Source organism: Meles meles, chromosome 19 (genome assembly GCF_922984935.1).
Source record: "Meles meles chromosome 19, mMelMel3.1 paternal haplotype, whole genome shotgun sequence".
Classification (NCBI taxonomy): domain Eukaryota; kingdom Metazoa; phylum Chordata; class Mammalia; order Carnivora; family Mustelidae; genus Meles; species Meles meles.
Window position 1 is genome coordinate 29916562 of NC_060084.1, and position 24923 is coordinate 29941484.

Genomic DNA, 24923 nt, shown 5'->3' on the forward strand with positions numbered 1-24923 from the left:
ATGGGGCTTCCTGCTCAGCAGGGAGTCTGCTTCTCCTTCTGCCTCTCCCTCTCCCTCTGCCTCACCCCCTGCTGGTGCTCGCTTGCTGGAGCTCTCTCTCTCACGCACTAATAAATAAACAAAACCTTAAAAAAAAAAAAAGTTAAACCTTTAAGATAAGGCATAGTTCCCTAGTATCCCTACTTCAAACCTAAGCCGAAAGGCACAAATAAGCAATATAACTATTTTTTTTTAAGATTTTATTTATTTATTTGACAGAGATCACAAGTAGGCAGAGAAGCAGGCAGAGAGAGGAGAGGAAGCAGGCTCCCTGCTGAGCAGAGAGCCGGATGCGGGGGCTCGATTCCAGGACCCAGGGATAATGACCTGAGCTGAAGGCAGAGGCTTTAAGCCACTGAGCCACCCAGGCACCCCGTAACTAATTTTTAAAAAATATATTATTTATTTGACAAATTGAGAGAGTGCACAAGTAGGCCGACTGGCAGGCAGAGGGAGAGAGAGAGAAGCTTGCTCTCTGCTGAGCAGGGAGCACAATGCGGGACTCGATCCCACAACCCTGGGATTATGACCTGAGCCGAAGGCAGCCCCTTACCCAACTGAGCCATCCAGGAGCCCCAGCAATAACCTATTAAGAATATCCCTGAGAAACAGAATTTCACAGCTCCCATCTACTACTTTTTTCTGACTACTCACAGATTGACAAAAGAAAGCTATGAATTAAACCTGACCCAGATGAATTCCATGATTTAACAAAAGCCCATCTTGCTTGGGAGAGGTGGAACAAAACAACACTCTTGGACGAGGAAACAGCCTGACACAGAACAAGCAGCTCTCTTTAGCCTTCCTGCCCCTCCTCTACCTTTAGTTACAGGAATCTGTCTTTCCCCCGTAAAGGAGACAGACCTTCAGGGAATACATTTAAGTCAACATTACTGAATATAAACATGAAAAATATATGACTTAATGTCCAAGAATTGAAGCATGAGTACATATGCCAGTGAAACACCTTTTCTATTTTTTCTAATAAACTCTGAAAGGTTAAGATAGCTTAAGAGTGTTTTTTCAACATTCAGGATAAACTATGTTTCCTATGTAGTAAGTACATTTATTCTAGAGATACTTGTAAAAACACCTAGCAAAACTTTCACCCGGCAAAACAAACTACTCTAGTTTAATGCAGTGTAGATAAGCACAGAAAACTGCCATACAGATAGACATCTTCCTCTGTGATATAAACAGGATAGAGCCAAGACTTCCACTTGGTTTCAAAGAAATTAATTCTGTAATTTTTTAAAATCAATAAAATGATCTGTGTAGGTTAACTACGTTCAGAAGGCTACTCCCTGCTCTCCCCAGTATTCCTTGGAGCCAGCTTCCTCACTGTATACAAACCAGTGCAGTGCTGGGAGAGGAAAACACCTTGCACGTGTACAGGAAAGCAACAGCAGCCAGCAGCATCTCACACCGCCCACAGGGAGCTGTACTTCTGCAAAGGGAACCAGGCAGGACTCCCACCATCAGCCTCCTGCCCACAGTCCTCAAGGTCAGCGTGTGGCTTCTCGGTAGCCCTGTTCAGTTCCTGGCTTCAGGCAGCCTGTGCATTCTCACCAATAGGAGTCTTTCTTTGACTTGGTATTTTTAAATAGTAGGACAGTCCCTCTCCAAGTCAAGACTTCTAAATTTTGGAGTGCCTCAGAGCTCTAGCCTTGGACCTCTTATTCTCCATCAGCTTATACCGCCAGATGACTTCTCTTCATTCCATGGCTTTAAAAGCCACCTATATCTTGATGTCTCCCGACCGTATACACACAGCCCTGACCTCTTCTGTGAATTCCAGTCTTGTATACATAAACTGCCACTCAGTATCTCTGCTAGGACACCTAAAAAGGCATCTCAAACTAACATACCATCGTAATACAGACTCTGATTTTCTTCCCCCAGATTCAGTCTTCCCCCTGAGTAAATGTCAACAGTAAATATTCATGGAATGCCTACTATGGGCCAGGCACCAGACTCCTCACCACCCTCAGGAAGCTTATATTCTAATGCAGGGAGATGCTAACAAATGATTCTCTTTTTTTCCTATCTTTGTGTCTATCTACTTACTGTCAAACAATTCTTTCAACCCACCCACCCATCTTAGGTCAGAGGAACACTAATTGCAGAGTATGAGGAGAAGGAAGTGCTGAAGGGGGAGGAAGTTGGTGGTTATTTTTCTGTACAGCGGTTGGTCTATCAGAGATCTGAATGAAGTGAGGAAGTAAACCACATGAATATCTCAAAGAAACATGTTCTAAGCAGAGGAAATGGCAAGAGCGCAGGCTTGGAGCTGGGCTATGCCTGGCATACCTGAGGAAGGAGGACAGAGGTTTATGTGGCGTGAGTGCAGCAGATGAGGAGGAGAGTGGTAGGAGATGCATTCAGAGAGGTAACAAGGCTGGATCACTGACGACGTTAGAGGCCGTCATAAGGATTTCAGCTTTCATACCATTTATGCAACTGGAGTCATCACTGTCTTCTTTCTCTCACACCCTGGATCCAAGCCATCAGGCAATCGTGTGGCTGCCATCTCCACAATGCAGCCCAACACAACCACTGCTCTGGCCAAACCACCGTGAGCTATCACCACAACTACCACAACCGCCTCTTAATTCCCTGCTTCCACGGGGCCCCCAAAACACCTCCTCAGGAGACCTTTACAAATGTCAGTCAGACTGATTCAGTCACTGTTTCCATAACACATTCCTAAGGGCTTTACTCCCAGTCAGAGCAAAGACACAAAGCCTTACTACAGCGCCCAAAGCCTTCCTGTCTCTTGTGTCCACCTGCCCCTCACTTTTTAATCACCCCCATGCACTCACTTACTTTACACCTACCACACACCATTCTCCATTTCTCTAAAAAGCCAACCGTGCTGCCACTGCAAGGCTTGGTACTTGCTGTTCTCCAGGCTTCCAAAACTTCCCAGCTCCTCACAGGACTTGCTTCACTTCACACCCCTGTTGACATTACCTTCTCAGAGATGTCTTTCCCTTCCGGCCTAGCTCTAGCAGCCCAAGGCCCACCCGTTCTCCCTTCTCCCCAATATGCTGTACTACTACTCTATTTTACTTTTCTTCATGTATCATTATCTGATGTCCAAATATTTACTTGTTTGGTTTTCTATCTCTCCACATTAGAATATAAAACAGGGTATTCATGGCTGTTTTGTTCACTGAGGTATCCCCAGTGGCAGGCCACTATCTGGCATGTAGAATACCTTCAGAATACTTGCTGAATGATTAGCAAACCAGTCTTAAGTCTGATCTTACAGGTGGGTTACCCACACCGCCTCTGCAAGTACTTGACAGAAGCCATACATCTTCTGTGAACATCATAGAACTGAAGAAAAACTTTGAAGTCTCCATCACCCTAAGTGGATGCAAGAAATAACACCAGGATCCTGAAACTCAGTTTAACAGAATTTTCCTAAAGACAACAGATTCTCAGTTTCTCTACCATCTAGATGAAGGCAGTACTCAGGTCAATTGACATTTTCTATTTCTACTGTGTTCAGTAAGTAAAGACTGCATATTCCTGGTCCATTTTTTCAAAACCCACAGCTATCAGCATGATACATTCATTTAAGTTTGTATCTAATGCTCTTTCTCTCAGATCTAATCAGTAAACACAGAGACAATTTTTTCATATAAGTAGGACAAACATTTTCTTTTTCATACTGGAAGAGGTATGATGCGTGTGTGCACGTGCACACACGACTACCATGTAAAACAGACCATCTGGCACGTTTGCTCCTGCATTTCCGTTCTGGCCCCGGTCAGCTCACCTTGTCCAAGTGCTGCTGCAAGATGTTTTTCATCTGCACCCTTTCAGCAGTCTCTGTTCCTGAACCAGAATTCAGACACCTGGACAGAGTCCCAATTTCCTCTTCAGCATCCTCTCCAAGAAATATCCTTTCATCTAAATTCCCAACAGATAAAACATACTCCTCATAGGCCTTATTGATGGCTTTACTACAGGGGGAAAACAAAACAAAGCAGACAACATATGCACTCACAGAACTGCCATTTCAGTTCATGTTTTAGGCCACTTAATTTTTACACTCTTTATTTAGTAAGAAGTTCTACTAATTTTGTGAAAACTAAATTGCAGATCACTGCTAATTATAAAACCCTAGGTGTATGAAACACAAGCCTGCTATACCACGTCGGTCCTCCGTATAGCAGGTGCATTCTGCGGACAGTGTTTCAGGGTGGGTGCCCTGTGCCAGTCGGCCCAGGAGGTGCAGTTTCTGGTGACATGCTGAGTTATCCTTCCTAGCTGTTCTAGGCATCTGTGAAGACCTCACTACTTCCATGTCATGGTTTTTAACCTATATAGTTCTGAAATGATTTCTCTCAAAAATTATGATCCAAAAGCTTAACTAATAAAGCTTTAAAGAATAGCCACACAATTTTCAATAAATTTAAAACCATGTGCTTAGAGTAACAGTTGATGGAATTTGCTGTGTTCTCCCACAAAACATATTCTAAATTTCCAGGATACAAACAATAAAAACAGTAAACTCTGAGGTTTTCTAAGTATGCAATTTAAAATATTAAACAGTGTGATAACAGAAGTACTCACAAACTCTCTCCAAAATTTCCAGGTTCTAAAAACCCCGTAAGATTTTCTTCTTTTCCCTTAAGGAGCTATGATGAAAGGAAAGATCCTTAAGTCATCATATTAAAACAATTCTTCCCCAGAAATTATCTTCACGTTATTTCTTTACTACTTACAAACCTTTTTCTCATAAAGTTTCCTAATGTAGGGTTTCCAGAAATGTTCTTTTATTCCCTTTGCTTCCAAAACTAAGCCATCATGTAAGGAACAGAGTTTCTCAATGACACAAGGTGGATCAGAGGAAGGTTTAGAATCCTTAGCATGAAAATCTTCAGAGAGACCTACACGAATTCACAAAACAGAGAGATCAGGTAGCATTCAATAATTCAAATCATAATAAACAAAAGTACATAGTCTAATCAGCATGTGAGTCTAATCAGCATGTGACTCAGCATGTAAGTATACAGGAAACAGTGTATAAGGGCCTAATTTGACTCTAAATATACCTCAAAAGTAGCAAACAGACAAAAGAAAACATAGGCAGTAATCTCTTTGACACCATCCTTGGCAATGTATCTATGGATATGTCTTCTCAGGTAAGGGAAACAAAAACAAAAACAAAAATCAATGATCAAGATAACGCCAAAATAAAAAGCTTCTGCACAACAAAGGAAACATCTACAAAACAAAAGGTCAGCCTTAGCTAATGGGAGAAGAAATCTGCAAATGATTTACCCAATAAGAGGTTAATACCCAAAATATATATAGTCCTACAACTCAAAACCAAAAAACCAAACCATACGATTAAAAAATGGGCAGAGGACCGCGATAAACATTTTTCCAAATAAGAGATCCAGACGGCTAATAGACACCTGAAAAGATGCTCAATACCACTCATCATCAGGGAAATGCAAACCAAAACCACCGTGAGAAATGACCTCACACCAGTCCGAAGGTATCAAAAAGGCGAGAAAGAACAAACGTTGGTGAGGGTATGCTGAAAAGGAATTTCTCATGCCCTTCTGGTGGGATTATAAAATGGTACAGACACTGGGGAAAGCTGTATGCATTACCTCCAAAATTTTAAAATAGAAATATCTAAGATCCAGAAATTCCACTGGGTATTTACCCAAAGAAAATGAAAACACTAATTCGGAAAGGCATGGACTCCCATGTTTACTGCAGCATTATTTACAAGAGCCAAGTATGAAAGCTACTCAAGTGTCCGTCAATAGATGAATCTCATTCTCTCTCTATATATACCCCTCTCTCTCTCTCTCACACACACACACACACACACAAACACATACACACACAGAGGACTATTACTCTGCGATCTTGACATTTGTAACAACAGGAATGGACTTAGATGGTATTACACTGAATGCAGCAAGTTAGACAGTGACAGATAAGATACCAGTGATTTCACTTGTGTGTGCCATCTATAAAACAAAACAAAGAAACAAAAAACAGACTCTCAAGTACAGAAAACAAACTGTGGGTTGCCAGAGGATAGGTGGGTGGGGGAATGGACAAAACAGATAAAAGAGATTTAGAGGTACAAACTTCCAGGGACAAATAAGTCATCCCTCCATGGAGTGCTGCTGGGCCTGCTGGTCTGTAGTGAGCTGCAGACGCCAGTCTCTGTTCTGTAGGATGATGTTTATTGAAGTTGTCAAGAATAAGGCTTGCATCGAGAGATACCAAATGAAATTTAGAAGGTGAGAGGGTAAAACTGGTAACTGTGCTCAGAAATGCTTGGTAATTTAGGATAAAAATAAGCACAACACACCTAAATACAGAATGATGGTCCATGTAACCAACAGAGAGATCATTTATCAGACGCTCGTGCTCAGACAGAAGGAAATATGATAGCCTGTGCAGCTCTCACGCTCATGAACTCCCAAAATATGGTGACGGCTGGCCTGACAAGTAAGCTGCCGCACATTGTATGGACCCGCTGCTGGTCTGTAGGCTTCTCAACAGGTTTGGCAGAGACAAGATCTATGAAGGCCAAGTACAGGTGATTACAGACGAATGCAACGTGGAAAGCATGGACGATCAACTTGGTGCCTTCACTTGCTATCTGGATACAGGGCTGGCCAGAACTACTACTGGAAATAAAGTTTTGGGGACCCTCAAGGGAGCTGTGGATGAAGGCTTGTCTGTTGCTCACAGTACCAAATGATTCCTTGGTTATGATATGGAAAGCAAGGAATTCAATGCAGAAGTACATGGGAAGCATGTCATGGGTCAGAACACCGCAGATTAGATGTGTTACCTAACGGAAGAAGGTGAAGATGCTTACAAGAAACAATTCTGTTAATACATAAAGAACAAAGAACCTCTAGACAATGCTGGAGATGTATAAGAAAGCTCTCGCTGCTACATGACAGAATCCAGCCTATGAGAAGAAGCCTAAGGAAGAAGTTAGAAGGAAGAGGTGGAACCATCCCAAACTATCTTTTGCCCAGAAGAAAGACCAGGTAGATCAGAAGAAGGCAAGCTTCCTTAGAGCTCAGTAGCAGGCTGCTGAGCGCTAATAAACCAAAGCACAATTTCTATGAAAATTTTTCGGATAAAGACAATAATAAACTTATTCATCAAGCAGCTTAAATAAATAAATAGTCATGGAGATGAAAAGTGCAATATAAAGAATACAGTCAGTAATATTTGTAATAACACTGTATGGTGACTGATGGTGACTACACTTACCATGGTGAGTGCTGCCGTCATGTACAGAATTGGCGAATCACTATGTTGTGCACTTTAGCATTGTATGTTAATTATACTTAAATAAGAACAAATAAATAGGAAGTAGAAGTAAAGTGTATCACTACTCAAAAGATTTCAGTTATTCAATTATTTATCTGGAGACACTTAAAAGAAAAAAAACTAAAGAAACAATTTTAATATACTGCTGTAAGATCTAAAAAACATAAAAATAAAATGTAACTTTGCAAGTAAGTCTGACATTCAAATAAAAAATACAACTTTGGAAAACATTACTAATCAAAGTATATATGGTTTATATGCTTTGATTCCATTACACTGGGATGCATTTAATATACTGATTTCAACTTATTCTTGCCCTAGACTCAGGATAAGAAAAGCTAAGTAAGAGGTGGAAAAATGAAAAGCAGCCACTATGTAGAAACATAAAAGGGACTTAGGAAGGAAATGAGAGAAAAAAACATTAAATAAAAAACATTATATGTACCAAAGCAGGAGCAACTAGGTAACTAACTCCATTAACTTTAAAAATCTACCTTGCAAGTTGGACAACCTAAAATTCTAATTATAACCACCCCAAAATTGAAAATCACTCAGAATCCTACCATGGTATTATTCAAAGAGCAACAGCACTACATACTAGCTCTATAAATACTGCTTAATATTTATAATATTAACTGTAAGTTATGATTTGGTCTCTTACGGTAACTCATTAGTAGAAAATACATGCCTTAAAACCTGTTAAATCAATTGCCAACATAATCATTTCTATTCACCTTTTAGTTGAAGAGTTAAAAATTTATTTTACTTATTTACAACCATTACTACTTCTCCTCCATAGGAAAAAATTTGAAATGAAGAGTATTTCAATAAATCCATTTTGAGCTCCTACTGTGTATCAGGCATAAAGCCTGGCAATGTAGAAAAACAACATCAGTTTTAATGTAAATTTGCTACCCTGGGTTTTTAAATTCCTTCCTCCTGTTGAGTATATTTTGCAGAAACTTCTCAGGTTGTCATGTGAGACTTTACACTTTGTAATATTTGCAGTTGCTTTTTCCACAGATACTTTTACAGAGAGCTCAACTCCTAGTGACAAGTAGTTATAAGTGCTCTGGAGAACCATGATGATGGAGGTTTTCAAAGCACTTCTGTTCTCTGATGCTGGAAACCTGTGGTATGTGTACAACTCCCAAGAGTAAACACAACGTAGAAATGTGAGTTGTCCAATAATCTCTGATTTATAATCTCACCTTTAAAATTAGGGTTCACCAGTTCTTTACGATTCGAACACTGAAGGGCATTTCCATAGACCAAGTCCAAAGCACACAGCAGAAGATGGTAAGAATTGACCAAATCATCACTAATCATGGGGAAATTACCTACAGGAATGTAAACAGTTACCGAGTATATTTGCATCAACTGTGTAATATTTTAAAAGTAATTTCTTCCTTTAATTAAAATGACATTATACAACACTGTACCAAAGCTGACTCATGAGCTACATGAAGTGTTCTGGCAAATTTACATTTTGAAATATTACTCTTAAATTCTAATAAATTTCTAAGAGCGTAATAAAAACTAAAAGTTTACTAAAAACAACATTCATTCACTCAATATTCATTAAATAAGCATTAAATTCCTAGTAGCTAATCCAAATTTTATCATTTTCTTTCTTGAAAATTCTAAACAACTTCATAAATTATCTCAAACTGTAGGAAATTCTTTGTGTGAAAATACTCTTCTGTCCAGAAAATTAGTAGATATCGTACACATAATTAACACTGCATGTTAACTATATTGGAAGTAAAATTTAAAACTTAACTAATTAAAAGCAAAAAAGTAAAAAAAAATACATGCAGACAAACAATGGTCCAACATTTCTGGGATACAAAAAACCAGTTCTAATAGGAAAACTCATTAAAAAAAAAGATTAGTAGAGGGGCGCCTGGGTGGCTCAGTGGGTTAAGGCCTCTGCCTTCGGCTCAGGTCATGATCCCAGGGTCCTGGGATCGAGCCCCGCATCGGGCTCTCTGCTCAGCAGGGAGCCTGCTCCCCCATCTCTCTCTGCCTACTTGTGATCTCTGTCTGTCAGATAAATAAATAAAATATTAAAAAAAAAAAAGATTAGTAGAAACACTTAAAAAAGGAACAGCCGAAAAACGACTTTTTCATGTATATACTTTAAAAAGATCAGAACCTATAATCAGAGTCCTAGTAGTAATATTTTAGATACTTTCTACACAGTAATACAAACTCATACAAATTAATGCAACCAGATCACAATGGAAGTCTAGAGTTAATATCCCAGGAGTGATGTAGATACATGGTAACAAAGGAAAAAGAACCAAAACTCAAACCTACAGAAACATGTCATTTCTGCAATGCTAGCTTAAGTCTAACACTGAAATCAGTTTTTACAGTCAGGTAAACAGTTTTATTCTTAGAAATTAAGAAATATTTCCAGACTTCTTTTATAACTTCAAGCATATCCCTTTTCTCATTCAACACTGCATACACATGCTTCCTAGTGAAGTTTAATAGCTAACATACATCTGAGGGATTATTTCTAAACCTCAGCATTTTCACATGTAATGCCTGCCCAAATACATGCGCGCGCACACACACACACACATACTGCTTTGTTTCAGGCTTTTTTTCCCTCTCCTTTCCTCCAAAGAAAATTGCCACTTACCTCCACATATCAGGATAACTCTCTTTTTGTAAAGATGAAAACATCCAACAAATCAACTTAAATGAATTAAAGAGAAATTTTTTTTTCTATTGTCATAAAGACAAATGATAATTAACAGGTTAAGTTTTGCACTGATACAACCAAACTAACTTGTGGTTCCACTATAAAGATGTTTCATACATACTAAAGTGTACTCAGTTTCTCAAATGTAAAAGAGGAAGCGGAACCTACTGGTTTCAAGCTACAAAGCCCATTACATTGACAAGCCTAAACTTGTCAGTGGTTTGTACTTGCCATAAAGGAAAAAAAAAAAAAAAACACAAACCAGCAGCACTATAACTTCTAATACAAAAACAGAAAGGCTCCTGAAGATCAAAATCTTAAATTCCCAGACTGTCCCACAGGACATACAAATCCTGACCTTAGAAACAGATCTCACTTGGTTAAGATAAGTTATCTTTCAAATAAAGATAACGTGTTGAAACTCCAAAGTTGGCTTATTTATCAGGAAGGAGGAGACTGGAGAGTGTAAAACAGGAAGTGGCATTGACTGGTCTTCAGGCCACAAAGCTCTTCATGATGACAAGCCCAAACTTGTCACTGGTGTATACTTGCCACAGGAAGTCAACGAAGGTAAGAGGCAGAAAGTTGGCTTCCGTATCAGGAATGAGATCATCTGGGATTGCCCATGTGCTAGAGGGAAGTCATAGGAAGGGGCTACAGAAGAGTACAACTCTCTCCAAACAACTAAATCAAGAACTGCATAAAACGAATTCAACAACTCTATTAGAAAAGTTCCTGGTGAATCATAAAAGATCATAATGTCAGACAGTGAGGAGATAAAGACTCTTCAGATTAAGTAATTACAGACAGAACTAATAATAAAACACAAACACTGAATTAACTGCAGAGATAAAAACACATGCCACCCCAGGTAATCGAGTGAGACCAAAATGTAAATAAGGACAATAAAATTGTTTGTAAATAGTTTATAAAGTACTAAACACATTCACTCCCAGGTATACATGCACCATAAGAGACATAAACAAAACAGATAAAAATCCCAGAAGTCAACATACACCTGCCCACAATCGAATGACAACATTAATACCGTATATAATACCAGCCACGGCAAACTAAAAGTGACAGCAAGGGTGACTGCCACTATGAGAACAGTTTATATGCTCCTACGCCTTTATTTTGTACCACTTACCCTATCACCTTTATCTCCACTAAAGAAACATGCCAGTGTGATGGAAAGTAAAATAACGAGCAGCTTAGTTTCGGCAGAAGAAAGATTTTTCTTTTATTTAAATTCAATTAGCCAACATACAGTAACTCATTAGTTTCAGATGTAGTGTTCAATAATTCATCAATTGCATATAACCCCCAGTGCTCATCACATCACTTGCCTTCCCCAGTGCCCATCACCCAGTTGCCCCATCCTCCCACCTACCTATCCCTCTACAACCCTCCGTTTGTTTCCCAGAGTCAAGAATCTCTCATGGTTTTTCTCCCTCTCTGACCTCCTCCCATTCAGTTTTCCCTCCCTTCCCTTATGACCCTCTGCACTATCTCCTGTATTCCACATATGAGTGAAACTATATGACAATTGTCTTTATCTGACTGACATTTCACTTAGCGTAATACCTTCAATCAACCATAAAGCTCAAGGAGGAAGGCTGAGCTCTCATTTAACTAGCTAGTTAAAACTCATTTAAACAGTTATAATCAGACACATCAAACCCGAGACCAATGGAGTGATGCATCCTTGCTTGAGGGCCTTTGCCTCTGGCAAGAAACCGAGAGCTAGATCTGGGTTCAAATCCTAGCTCCGTTCCTAGCAGCTAGTTTTTGGGCCTCAGTTACCTAACCTTAAAAGTCAATTATTTGGAAAAAAAAAAAAAAGTCAATTATTTGGGCTACTTGATCTAATAATGAGAATCTCTTACATTTGTGAAATTCCTTCCAGCTCTGATTCTTTGGTTATAACTTTGTATTTTATTGGGTTTTCTTAATAGCAAAGGCATTCTACATAGTCTATGTAATTAATGTAACTTATTTTCTTCTTGAGATTACTAAGAATCATTTCTACATAGAAATATGGAGAGGACCAAAAAAAAAATAAAAAATAAAAACATATTTCACTGAATATAGACCTTGGGTAAGTTAAGGGAGATGAGAAGGGGGAGGAAATAAATTGTATCCAAAGGCATTTGAGCAAGTGTCTTTATCTGAACAAGATGCAAAAAGTAATCTGAACTACACATACTGAGGTGAGCAGTCACACTCAAAGAAATAAGACGTGGCTCATGAAAAATACAGCTGAAGATACCAGTACAGACCACTAATGTGTTTTCAGTCTGTAACTCAGAAGAAGAACAGCTTTGAGCAGAAAAGATGTTACATAAGAACAAAATTAAAGGATTTTCCACTTTTAATAAAAGAAGTTTTGGACATTATAAAGAAATTTAAATCTTTTATGAAAAGGCAATACTCAAAAATGAATCTGAGACTAAAACCCTTAAGAAATTTTTTCAGTGTGCATCTTTCCCTGATACACATTACAGGTTGACAAAAGTATTACGTGAACATTTAAATAAGCTAACATCTAGATAAATATTGCTCTGTCTTACCTTTTGCGTATATAAAGAGCACCCAACAAAAATGGAAAACCTCGGACACGGTACAGGGCTGTCGCCTTTGGGGGAGAAAAAAAAGTCATGAGATAACAGAAGCATGCAAGAAAGACACCACAAGTGACTGTAACATAGGTGAGACACCAAACTCACAGTTAAAGGAAATAAGAGCAGATTCACTTCACACAGAAAACATGCAAGAAGTTCTGCTCCAACCAAATGCTGGTAAGGACAAAGCCAAGGAGAGTTCATCCCAGAAAAAAGAAAATTCTGAAGAACTCTAAAAGGTTTTCAAGGTCAAGACAGGTAAGGTAGAAAATGAGTGACAACAGTTCTTCTAAGGACACCAGCAAGGCTGATGCTGCTTTGGGACCTGTGTATGCTGATTACTTCCCCATTTTTTTTCCTTATCACAGCTGATAAACTGTAAACCCATCCCTCCCTCCCTAAAGACATTGCAGATTACATCAAGTTACAAAAGGACTATTTAATGTAACTTCTGGGCTTCCTAGAATTTTTTTATTCTTTATTGTTAAGGCGATCCATTCTATTTTGTCAATGCTGTCTGTTGAAGGGAGTGTCGGACCTGTTTTAAGCTCTCATCTTTTCTACCAGAACCCCCGGCAATGTTTAGATAAAACATCTATGGTCTCCACATCTCAACAAGAAGCTCTAAGAAGAATCAGGACACTGGGTTTTAGTTCTCCCACTGTCCTTCACAAGGCACACTTGCTGTCCATATGCCTCAGTCTCTTCATCTGCTGAACGATCATTCTACTTGGGCAGAGCTCTGTACTTAAGTCACCAGTCCACGGTAACATTAACTGTCAGTGCCCTGCTTTTTAAAAGTGGCCTCTGGGGCACCTGGGTGGCTCAACTGCTTAAGCTTCTGACTCTTGATTTCCACTCAGGTCATGACCTCAGGGTCATGAGACTGAACCCCTCATTGGGCTCCACACGCAACACAGAGTCTGCTTGAGATTCTCTCTCTCGCTCTGCTCCTCCCCATTTCCGTGCATGTTCTAAGATAAGCAAAATCTTTTAAAAAATTAAAAAAAAAAAAAATAAAAGTGGCCTCCATACCACAGGCACATGAGAACTATTCAGTTTTAATGTCTACACGATAAAAGTCAAACTTTTTTAAGCATAACACTCAAGCCACTCTAAAAACTGAATCTTTAACTTGAGAACCCTAGAATTTAACCTACTAGACCAAACTGCCTCTTATTTTGCCACTTTGGTGCATTCCTTCTTTATCCTATGTAATGAAGGCTCTATCTACATCTCCAAATTCACCCATCGAAATCCTACCCATCATTCCTTACTCCATGGATCCTTAGCTGACTGGCTCATGTACAGTGGCTTAATTTTGGCCCAGAAGTTGTACGTTTCTATTGTCTTTCACATTTCTACATGCCTCCTCTCCACAACTATACTGTAAACTCTCAAAAGACAGTGGCTGTGGGGTTTTGGTATTTGTTTTTTTAAAGACTTGTGTCCTGGGGCATCTGGGTGGCTTAGTCAGTTAGGGATTCAACTCTTGATTTTGGCTCAGGTCGAGATCTCAGAGTGATGGGACTGAGCCCCATATTGGGCTCTGCACTGAGCATGAAGCCTGCTTAAGATTCTCTCCCTCCCTCTTTAAATAAACAAATAAATACTTGTGTCCTATATAATACCTAACAACATACTTCACACTAAGTTCTCAAAAAATACCCAGTGACAAATTTTCAAAGCGTGTGTGAGATGTAGTACAGAGTCGTGATGAAGCACATGGGTTCTACATGCAGACCACTAATTTCAGTAATAACTCCACACTTACTGTGTGACACTGACCAAATTACTTAACCTCTCAACAGCTTGCTTCTCCACCTATAACAACATCAACCTCATATGGCTGTCATACGGATTTAATGAATACAGATTTTTTTAAATATATATATTTTTAAGATTTATTTATTTGAGAGAGACAGTGAGAGAGAGCATGAGAGAGGAGAAGGTCAGAGGGAGAAGCAGACTTCCCAGGGAGCTGGGAGCTTGATGTGGGACTCCATCCCAGCACTCCGGGATCATGACCTGAGCCGAAGGCAGTCGCTTAACTAACTGAGCCATCCAGGTGCCCCCTGAATACAGATTTAAATCTTAGAACAGTTCCCATGATAAATGCTCAGCAAATGGTGTATGTTACTACTATTAGCCAAAAGTACTAATTAATGCATACAGAGTGATCTAAATGTAAAACTTTTAAAATAAAGTTATTTTACAATTTTCTTAACTATAATTAGGTAGTACAGATACCCTACTAAATATCAAAGCAGTACAATCTAAAATCATTTTCTACAACACTCCAAAGAGAGAAGATATTATCTTTCTGTAAATGATGAAATCAGCCTCACTCAGATGTAGAACAAAGCACCTATCCAAACTTTGGAAATAGTTCTCCAAAACTACAAGCAAACTATACCAGCTGCTTCCTTAGCAGTGGGGTCAACTAACAAAGTACAGAGTTTCTTTTATTTTTAAAAGCTATTCACTTGGGGCACCTGGGTGGCTCAGTCAGTTAAGCATCTGCCTTCAGCTCAGGTCATGATCTCAGGGTCCGGGGATCGAGCCCCATGTCGGGCTCCCCGCTCAGCAAGGAATCTGCTTCTCCCTCACCCTCTGCCTCTGACCCTGCTCCATTTCTCTCCCTCTTATTCCCTCTCTCTCTCAAATAAATAAATAAATAAATGCTACTCACTTACTTATGTAAACACCTTTCATAATTTGGGAAAAAAAATTATACTGAAAGAGAAGCAAAAAAAAAAAAAAAAAAAGAGAGAGAGAGAGAAAGAGAAGCAAACATTATTCATTCAAGTATAACAACTCCTTTTCCCTGACATGTCTTGTCAATGTTCTTCTAGTTTAGTTTAAAAACAATTTCCAGGGGCGCCTGGGTGGCTCAGTCAGTTAAGCAGCTGCCTTCAGCTCAGGTCATGATCCCAGAGTCCTGGGATCGAGTCCCACAATGGGCTCTCTACTCAGCGGAGAGCCTTTTTCTCCCTCTCCCTGCTGCTCTGCCTGCTTGTGCTCACTCTCTCTCTCTCTCTCTCTCTCTCTCTCTCAAATAAATAAATAAATAATCTTGAAAAAAATTTTTCGATTCTACTTTATGAAAAAGTGTTCATGATAAAGGTAGAGAATTTACTTCCCAAGATTGCCTTTATCAGGAAAGATGGAAAACTGGGCCAGAATAAGTTTATAGATTTTGCAGGCATGATCAAAAAACACAATTCAAAAGATTTTTTAAATTTCAAAAAAAAAAAAGAGAGAAAGAAAGCAAGCACAAATTCATGATCATTTTAGGTCCCCTACTCTTCCCCATCTAATTTCTCTACTCTTCATTGACTGTAAACTTCAAAATACACACAAAAGTCAATTCAGAGGGGATTATTTGTCACTAAGCTGCACATAAAAGTCAAATAATACAAATAGTCAACATAGCCAATAACAGAAAATCGAGGAGTCAAATTCTATATCCAAGGCAGCCAATTGGCAAAAATATCTAAGATCTGACTTTTGCATTTTGGGGTGCTTAAATGAAAAGGTTAAGTTTAAAGAAATAATAATTCCATGCATTTCGCAATATGAAGGAAGCCCAATTCTTCATGGCTAACATGAATCAAGAAGCAAGAAATTATTATTAAAAGAGAACTATTGGAAAGAAAGATTATTTATGAAATCAAATTTGTTTTTTTGTTGTTTTTTGTTAAGACTAGCAAAATAGGGGCGTCTGGGTGGCTCACTCGGTTAAGCGACCAAACCTTGATTTCCGCTTAGCTCATGATCTCATGGTCTGTGAGGTGGAGCCCCATGATGGCCTCCTCCCTGGCCTGGAGCCTGCGGAAGAGCCTCTCTGCCCCTCCCCCCAGGCCCAGAGCAAGCATTCTGTCTCCCTCTCTCTCTCTCTAAAAAACACAAAATAAAACAAAACCAAACCTAACAAAATAAACTGAGGGACACCAACTGAGGGATCAGAACTGAAGCACAGATCAAAAAAAAAAGAGTATTCCTGACTAACAAATATATAAACATACCGCTGTTTTCTTCCTCTCTGTTGACGAGGCTGCTCCTCTTGAGGATATTTAAAAATGTCCTGAAAAATGGGTTCATATTTCTTAAAAATTACCGCTGAAACAGTGAAGTTTCTTTCTAATCTCTCAGTACGTTCTCTGAAATGTGGGGGTAGATTTGCCATGTCTTCCCACTTCTTCATCTTGTTAAAAAATTCAATTAAGCTGATATTAAAAATAAAAAATGAGATATTTTCAAAATTAACACAAAGGTGGGGTACGCAAATATAATTAAATCAAAAATTTAACTCATTAAATTATATTACTTTAAGACGGTGATAAAATCACACCTCATGCCTCTGACTAGCTTAATCTCTTACAGATTGGTTTATTTCTCTGATTTTCCTAATCTATTTTTCTGAAATTATCAGAAGGCTTTATTTTTTAATTATGAAATAAAAATTGTAAATAATTAGAGTAATGTAACCAACATTTACGTACTCAACTGCCAAACTTAACAAACATTAACATATTGAAGAAATTTTGCCATGTTTGCATCAGATCTACCAAAACAGCCAAATTCCCATTTGTACTCTTCCCCAAACCCATGCCCCTCACTGCCTGCCCAAAGATAACCACCATTCTAAAGTTAGTCTGAATCCTTCCCATCCCTGTGACTATACTTACTACTCAGTATAGGTACTATATGGATCTAAATGTATCCATAAACAGTAAGTGGTATCTTTTGTAACTGTGGCTTTAAGATTTTAGATAAATAGTATCATACTGTAAGAAGAATTCTGCAACTTGCTTTTTCATTCAATGTTTCTGAGATTAACACTGTTAGATGTAGATCTCATTCATTTTAACTGTTAAAAATACTCCTTCATATCAACTACCATGACTTTCTGCATTCATTCCCCAACCAATGGAAACTGAGTTCTATTTTTACATTATGATCCCAAAATGCTGTAATCGACACATTCTTGTACATGTATGTAAGAGCTTCTTTCGGAACACCAAGAAGTAGAATTGCTGAGTCAGACACTGTGCATCTTCAACTTCACTAGATTTGGTCAAATTTCCCATTCAAGGGGCCGTGCCAATTTATACTCTCACCAGCGTACACCAACCAATACAGAGTTCCCATTTCCCTACATAATGACCAAAGCTGGTTTTATCAGACTTCAAATTTCCCCCATCTGATGAGAGTAACAGATACCTTGTTTTTAATTTGAACTTCCTTGGTTACCAGTGAAATTGAACATCTTTACATACATCGATTAGCTATGTGAGTTTTGACCTTTGGGAAACCACATTCTTTACCGTCGTTTAGTGGCTGTTTGTCAAACATGCAACCATTTGTTAGTAGCTCTTTATATAAATCTGGATGCTGGTCTTCATTCAGTTATACACATTGGAAATACCTTCTCCTGACATACTCTTTGTTTTTAACCCACTTTAGTCCATTATGGCAGAAAAGTAAATAATCTGAACTCCAAGGTAAAAATTTAAAGATAGAAACTGAGTTTCTGAAATGGAACTACACGTGAAGCCTAGGACTGTATTACTTGCACTAAAATGTTGGATAAGTCAATTTACTACGGTTTATGATGATGATTCCATAATCTGACCTTTGCTTCTTCTAAAGTTCCAATCCTAACTGGATTGCCCTGTCTCCCCTTTTCTTCTCTGTAATGATTATACTTTTGCACCTTATTTAAGTCCACTTATGCAGGTATACAGTTCAGGGGTTCAACTCTTTATGCACTGCCTCTTGCTCTTAGGCCTAAATATAATTTGGGATGGAGTTCAAGGTTAATAGACTATAGCTTAAATATTACATTTCTTATTTTAATAGTAAGTGATTTTTTAAGCAATTAGGTACATAAATTTTGCCTGTGGCATTCTCCCCCCACAAAGTGCCAAATAATCTTTTTCCACCAATCTTTAGTAAGTCGTAAAAGAAAATTCACCCAAATGGCACAAATGATAAATGTAATCAATTCAATTATACAACAGACAGAAAAAGCAATTTCTGCCTCTTCTTTAAGCCATTATTTGGCCCTTTCAGTACCTGACTGTAAGAGTGTTGCTTATCCCCCAATACAGGAAACAGAGAAGTCTTTACACACTCCATATATTAAAATACAAATCCTGTACATGTAGTTTTAAATTTAATACCATATTTTATTTACCTCTACAATTTAGAGTACATCCTAAAGTTTCTCAATATCCTTATTTAGAATTCTCCCAATACTGCACAGTAAGTCATAACCTTTAATAGTAAACTCTTCATATAAATGCCTAATACATTAAAATTTCAATAATTTTCACTAAAGAGTAAAAATATAATAGATACTTATATGCAGTAAAGGAAAACCACGACCTAATTTCTAAATTCAGCACTCTATAGGTACAAACGCCTGGGAAATGATGACAATTCTTAATATCACTATGATTTTTGAGCTTTCGTATTTGTCACATTCTACCTTTCAAACTCTGATATAGTTACCTCTGCTCTGAACATCGCAGGATTCTAGTTAAAGATACATAGTTTCCTTCAACTGTCCCTTTGCTTACAGTTGGCACAGATTTTCTGCAAGCCACATATAAGGCACATGCTAACCAGTGAAGATCATTTCCCTGTAAAAATAAAAGAAAACTGAGTTTTAGCTAATGAGCTATATAAACATTTCAATATAATAACCTTTCTAGATTAAATGGAAGGCACTGTTTTTATGTTTGCGGGAAACTGTATTTTCAATGATGGCTCTATCTATCCCATGTGCTCCTTATACTGGGACATTAACATTTTCACACTAGGAGAGAGGAATCTGTTCCATTCCCTCATTTTCAACTGTCTCAACTAATAGCACAGGTGAAAATGATGCTATGTACCTTGCAAAATCAGAAAGGGCAATAATGATTCTACCTGGCTCACTCTCAGCATACATGCCCTCGGTGTCCCACTCTGGGACAAATTAACAGTCACAGAGACTCAATTTTCTTATCCGAGCACTGTGAGACTGAAATGAGTTACAAGTATAAAACCAGAAAATTTAAGAAATCAAAAGGTAAAATTCTATAACCAATACTCTGTATTCAATATCATATCGAGGAGAGTCTGGGTGGCTCAGTCAGTTAAGTGTCTGCTTCCACTCAGGTCATGATCTCAGGGTCCTGGGATAGAGCCCTGCATCGGGCTCACTGTTCAGTGGGGAGTCGGCTTCTCCCTCTCCTCCACGCTCCTTCTCTCTCTATCTCTGTTACTGTCTCTGTCTCTCTCTCTCTCAAATAAAATATTTTTTTAAAATATCATGAGTCTTATTTTCCATCGTACACTTCCATGAGACTGACAACCTACGTTATCTTAGAGCATACCCTACTACAAGTTCCAGTGGAGATTTTTAAGTTTTGTACGCTGCTCTGTCCCCCCATCTACAACAGTATCTGGCAAAGAAGAGGTGATGGGGTGCCTGGGTGGCTCAGTTGGTCAAGCCTCTGCCTTTGGCTAAGGTCATCATCCCTAGCCCTGCATCAGGCCTCCCTGCTCAGCAGGAAGTCTGCTTCTCCCTCTCCCTGCCACTCCCCCTGCTTGTGCTCTCTCTGTGTGTCAAATAAATAAATTAAAATCTTAACAAAAAAAAAAAAGAGAGAGATGATAAATATTTGATAAATGACTATTTGTTCATTCATTGGGTAAACTGAGCTAAGAATATGAAGTCCAAGTCTTTAAAAAATTAAGTAATCACACATGTGTTTTCAAAAATAATTTACTAACCATCAATTGTCACTTGCTCATATAACACCAGGCTTCATACAACTTAACCCCTCTGAGCTGAAATACCTCATCTGTATGGTGATAATTATTTGGTCTAGGCAATTTAAGAGAAGATCATGAGGATAAAATAAGAGCGTATTTGGAAGCACTACGCCCATCACCAAAGAACCACTGAAATCACTGACCACAGAACCACTGAGAAATAAATAGGAATATGACCTATTCAGCCACAGCCACATCACCTAAGCAGAGGAAGGAGTTCTGGAACTCTCAAGCAGAAGCAGGGTCCATGACTGCCTTTTGTGCCAGAAACTACACATGACCTTATTAAACTTTCAGAACATCTCTGATGGAGGCACAAATTATCTCAGATTTACATATCCCAAAATTGAGTTTTGGAGTGGTGAAGCAAACTGTCCAAAGTCACCTAGGTCTGTCAAGTTCTAAAGCCACTATATTACTAGCCTTCCCCCCTCCCTCCACGCTGTAGACGTAACTACGGGGAGAAGGAATTGAAATAAGATTCTATTAATGCAAGAATAAACAGAAAGTAACCTTAGTGAGTCACACACAGGCAAAAAAACAAAAAACAAAAAACCCATCCTATTATTATAATTAAACAATACCTTGCTTAGGCCTCCTCATTCTAGTGGCCCCGCTCTTTCCCCAAATTGTAAAACAACTTCAGAAAATCTCACGGCCTCCTGTTTAATGCCACACACAGGCAAACAGCTGGTAAACAATCCAGACTTCCGTGTCACTTCCCATTGGTCCATAAAGGGGAGGTGCCTACAGAGTTGAGCCTCACTGGCTAGAAGGCCCAGTTTTCACATCGCAAGCCCCGTCCGAAGAAAGGGACATGACAGGCCGAAATCACATAGGGTACAGAGTCCCGGGTAACGTCTGGGGTGACCAAAAGGTCCTCAGGTCGTCCCAATCCGGACTTCCTAGGGACACATGGGGAGCGTGTATCTATACGCAGATAGACAGGAAGCCCGTTTCGTTTGCCCGCAGGAAGGTTCGCCTCGGTGTACACACAAACCCAGCCCGAAACCTAACGCCGCGCTTACTCCACGGATGCAACGCCGGGACAAAGGCAATTTGGTACAGCAGGAAAAGAACTTAAGGAGCAGCCTAGCAACCGAGGCGCTAAAATCGGGCTGATCTCCGTGGGAGCACAGCCAAGTCCCCTCCCCTTCTCCTTACGGCCTCAACAACTGCACCTGTTCATTCCGCCAACAAGGTGGTTGTATTTTTGCAATCATGACCCCAGCACGACCTCAGCCTCGCGCTGCCACTTTAAGGCAAGAGATGTTCCCCACTCGGAACTCGAAAGGGAACAGCTGTGAGACAAGGGTCACTTGCAGGGCCGCCAAAAGCTTCCCGAAAGCCAGGTCTCCAGGACCGAGGTGCTCAGGGAGGAGTCCCACGGCTCTGCAGGCTGGGGACCGGAGACCCGGGGCCTGCCGGAGGGTCCCTGCAGGGCGCCCGACCCGGGGAGGGGAGGGGCCCCATTCCCGCGGTGGGGCGCGACGACTAGGCCCGGAAAGCCCCACCTCTCTTCCCCCGGGCGCACCTCCAGAGTGTAGCTCTCGCTCATGTTGCGGTAGCTGTCCCAGGCCTCGGCCCGCGCCGCCTCGTCCATGTTCAGCCGGCTGCACAGCTCCTCGAACCGCTGCTGGGTCTGAGGCGCCGGCGACCGGGCCGGCTGCGCGGCGTCCTCCGCCTCCCCATCGTCTTCCTCCTCCTCATCCGAGGCTGCGGCCGCCGGAGGAGGAGGCGGGGGCGGTGGCGACTGGTCGCCTCCCGACGGCATAGCGCACCCCTGGGCAGCCGGTCTTCAGGTGAGCTGAGGGCCCGAGCCCGCAGCCATTCAAACCGCGAAGCGCCCGCCCGTCCGCCGGCCGCACGGCGACTGCGCCGCCACCAAAGTAGCGAAACCTCTTGTAGGCACCCGTAGTTCCGAGCGTGGCCTGCTGGGAAATGTAGTCCGAGCCGGAAGCTCACGGGGGTCAAAAATCATATATTTAAAAAATCAAGTTTCTTGAGCTAAAATAAAAGCGGCTGTGCTAGTTTTTAAGTACGTCCCCGTGATGGACCCATTCGGCAGAGCTGTATTGAAGAGAACACATCCAAAAAACATTTTGTGATGGTTTATTATCCAATGTATCTCCAAAATTAATACACATTATCTGGGTGTCCTTATCTCTAAAATAAGAACCATGGCAAACAAGGGCCTGTCTGCCTAAGTTCTAATTTCACCATCGCTCCTAATGTCTCGTTCTTTCCTATGTTTTAATTTTATGTGAGTCTTTCAAATAAACACTGGATTTTTTTTTTAAAAGCAGTAATTCTTTTATTTCCCAAAGGGCAAATTTACCTTCACTCTAAGTGATACGTTTGTACTATACTCAGCTGTCTTAACTTTATTCCTTTATTTTTACGTTGCTTTCTCTTTCAGAGTTGAGTCACTTTAATAACAATGCTCTTTGATTTATAAGTGGATATAGTACTAGGCATTTTTGCATTTGAGGAACCAGTAACGTATTGCTGATTGCCATGGGGTCACTTCCTTCTCTCTTCAGTGACCCTTTGAGCCCAGCCACCATACTGTGAGGAAACCCAGGTTACTTGGAGCAGCATGTTATCAATGGTAGACAAAACTGAGCATTAGTTAAAAAGGTGAAATCAGGTTTTATTCAGACACTACTGACCGGAAGGGAGAGGGCTGAGCTCCATTCCAATCTGTGTAGAGGGGGTGCGGTGTCTTAAAGGGAGAATGAATGACTAGGGACGGGAGAGAGTGGGGCACCTGGGTGGCTTAGTGGGTCATGCATCTGACTCTTGATTTCGGCTCAGGTCTTGATTTCAGGGTCATAGGTTTGAGCCCCGAGTTGGGCTCCACACTGTGCATGGAGCCTACATAAAAAAAGAAAGAGAGAAAAAGAAAAAAATAAACACATATGGCTAAGACATGTTATCTACCAACTGCTTTTACAGGAGCCTCAATTTTGCATGTGTAAAATTCTTACCCTGTTGTGAGGTATGTCGAAGGAATGTCGAAGCCCCTAAATGGCAGTTATCTAGAAGTAAACTTTATTTTTACTCTGTATATATGACCTTAAAATACACGGTTTAACTGTGAATATTCACATAAACTTTTATAAGACAAAACAAAACAAACAAAAATGCAGTGGTCTTGAAACTTTTTGGTCATGTCCCCCTAAAAGAACTACCTTCTAGTATATTTTATATTTGACATCTAAATTTTTCATTAAAAGTTTAATCAGGTGTAATATCCAACATGCAACTATAAACCTTTGAAAACAAAACTGTTACTAACCTATATCCAATGGACTCATAACAGTTTGATACTCACTACCATCTATTTCAAAAATCCACGAACAAAACTTTGCTTTAGCAATTAGAAATTGATATCCTACCTTTCTCTCCTTTACCTCATATTCCCATTCTACTCCAACATAATTTTATCCTGGTAAGTTTTGTGTTCGAAAGTTCTTTATGGATTCTCTTCCCATTTTCTTTCAGCAAAAACATACATACAAATGAATTTTTTCGAGTATCTTTTGTTTATTCTTTTACGTCAGATTCGTCGAGGTATAATTTGTATGTGATAAAATTTACTCTTGTTAAATATACAGTCCTACGAATTTTGACAACTACACAAACCTACGTTCCCCACAATCATACTATAAAACATTTCCATCACCTGAAAAGTTTCCTAGTGCCCCTTGTTAGTAAATCCTTGGCAACCATGGACCAATTTTCTGTTCCCATAGTTTTTCCTCTTTTCCAAAATGTCACATGAAAGCCATCATACAATATACAGCCTTTGAGGGGTGCCTGGGTGGCTCAGTGGGTTAAAGCCTCTGCCTTCGGCTCAGGTCATGATCCCGGGGTCCTGGGATTGAGCCCCACATCGGGCTCCCTGTTCAGCGGGGAGCCTGCTTCCCCTGCCCCCCCGCTGCCTGTCTCTCTGCCTACTTGTAATCTCTGTCAAATAAATAATAAATAAAATCTTTTTAAAAAATATGTAGACTTTGAGTCTGGCTTTTTTCAACTTAGCATAATGCCTTTCAGATTCATCCATGTGCCCGTAGTTTGTTCCTTTTTATTGATAATATTCTACCATATGAATGTCCCAACGTTTATTTATCCATTCGACAATTGAAGACAGCTTGGTTGTTGCCAGTTTGGGGCGATTGTGAGTAAAGCTACCACCACATTTAGGTAAATGTTTTTGCAAAGCATACGTTTTTTATTACTCTTGGGTCAACACCTAGGAGTGTGTTATGGACTAAATGTTTGGGTCCTCCCCAAATTCATATGTGGAAGCCCTAACCCCCAATGTGATTGTATCTGCAGATAGGGCTTTTAGTAGGTATGTAAGATTAAAC

The 24923-nt window shown here is 39.8% G+C and overlaps 1 protein-coding gene and 1 pseudogene across 5 annotated transcripts in view; one reads left to right on the plus strand and one right to left on the minus strand.

Annotated features, from left to right (window-relative positions):
• Positions 1-22420, minus strand: part of RBL2 (RB transcriptional corepressor like 2) — a 77616-nt gene extending 55196 nt beyond the window's left edge. For 4 of the 5 annotated variants that reach the window (XM_045987307.1, XM_045987306.1, XM_045987308.1 and 1 more), the window contains exons 1-8: positions 22082-22420; positions 19237-19367; positions 16746-16946; positions 12667-12731; positions 8589-8717; positions 4783-4943; positions 4627-4691; positions 3827-4013 (exon numbers count right to left, since the gene is read on the minus strand). In XM_045987307.1, the coding sequence (XP_045843263.1) occupies positions 3827-4013; positions 4627-4691; positions 4783-4943; positions 8589-8717; positions 12667-12731; positions 16746-16946; positions 19237-19367; positions 22082-22321 (1179 nt within the window). In that variant the 5' untranslated portion in view covers positions 22322-22420. Of the gene's footprint in view, positions 1-3826; positions 4014-4626; positions 4692-4782; positions 4944-8588; positions 8718-12666; positions 12732-16745; positions 16947-19236; positions 19368-21131; positions 21224-22081 lie in introns of those variants that run through there. The other variant, XM_045987309.1, reaches the window with a different exon arrangement.
• LOC123930872 lies at positions 6259-7117 on the plus strand (annotated as a pseudogene).
• Positions 22421-24923: the final 2503 nt, after the last annotated feature.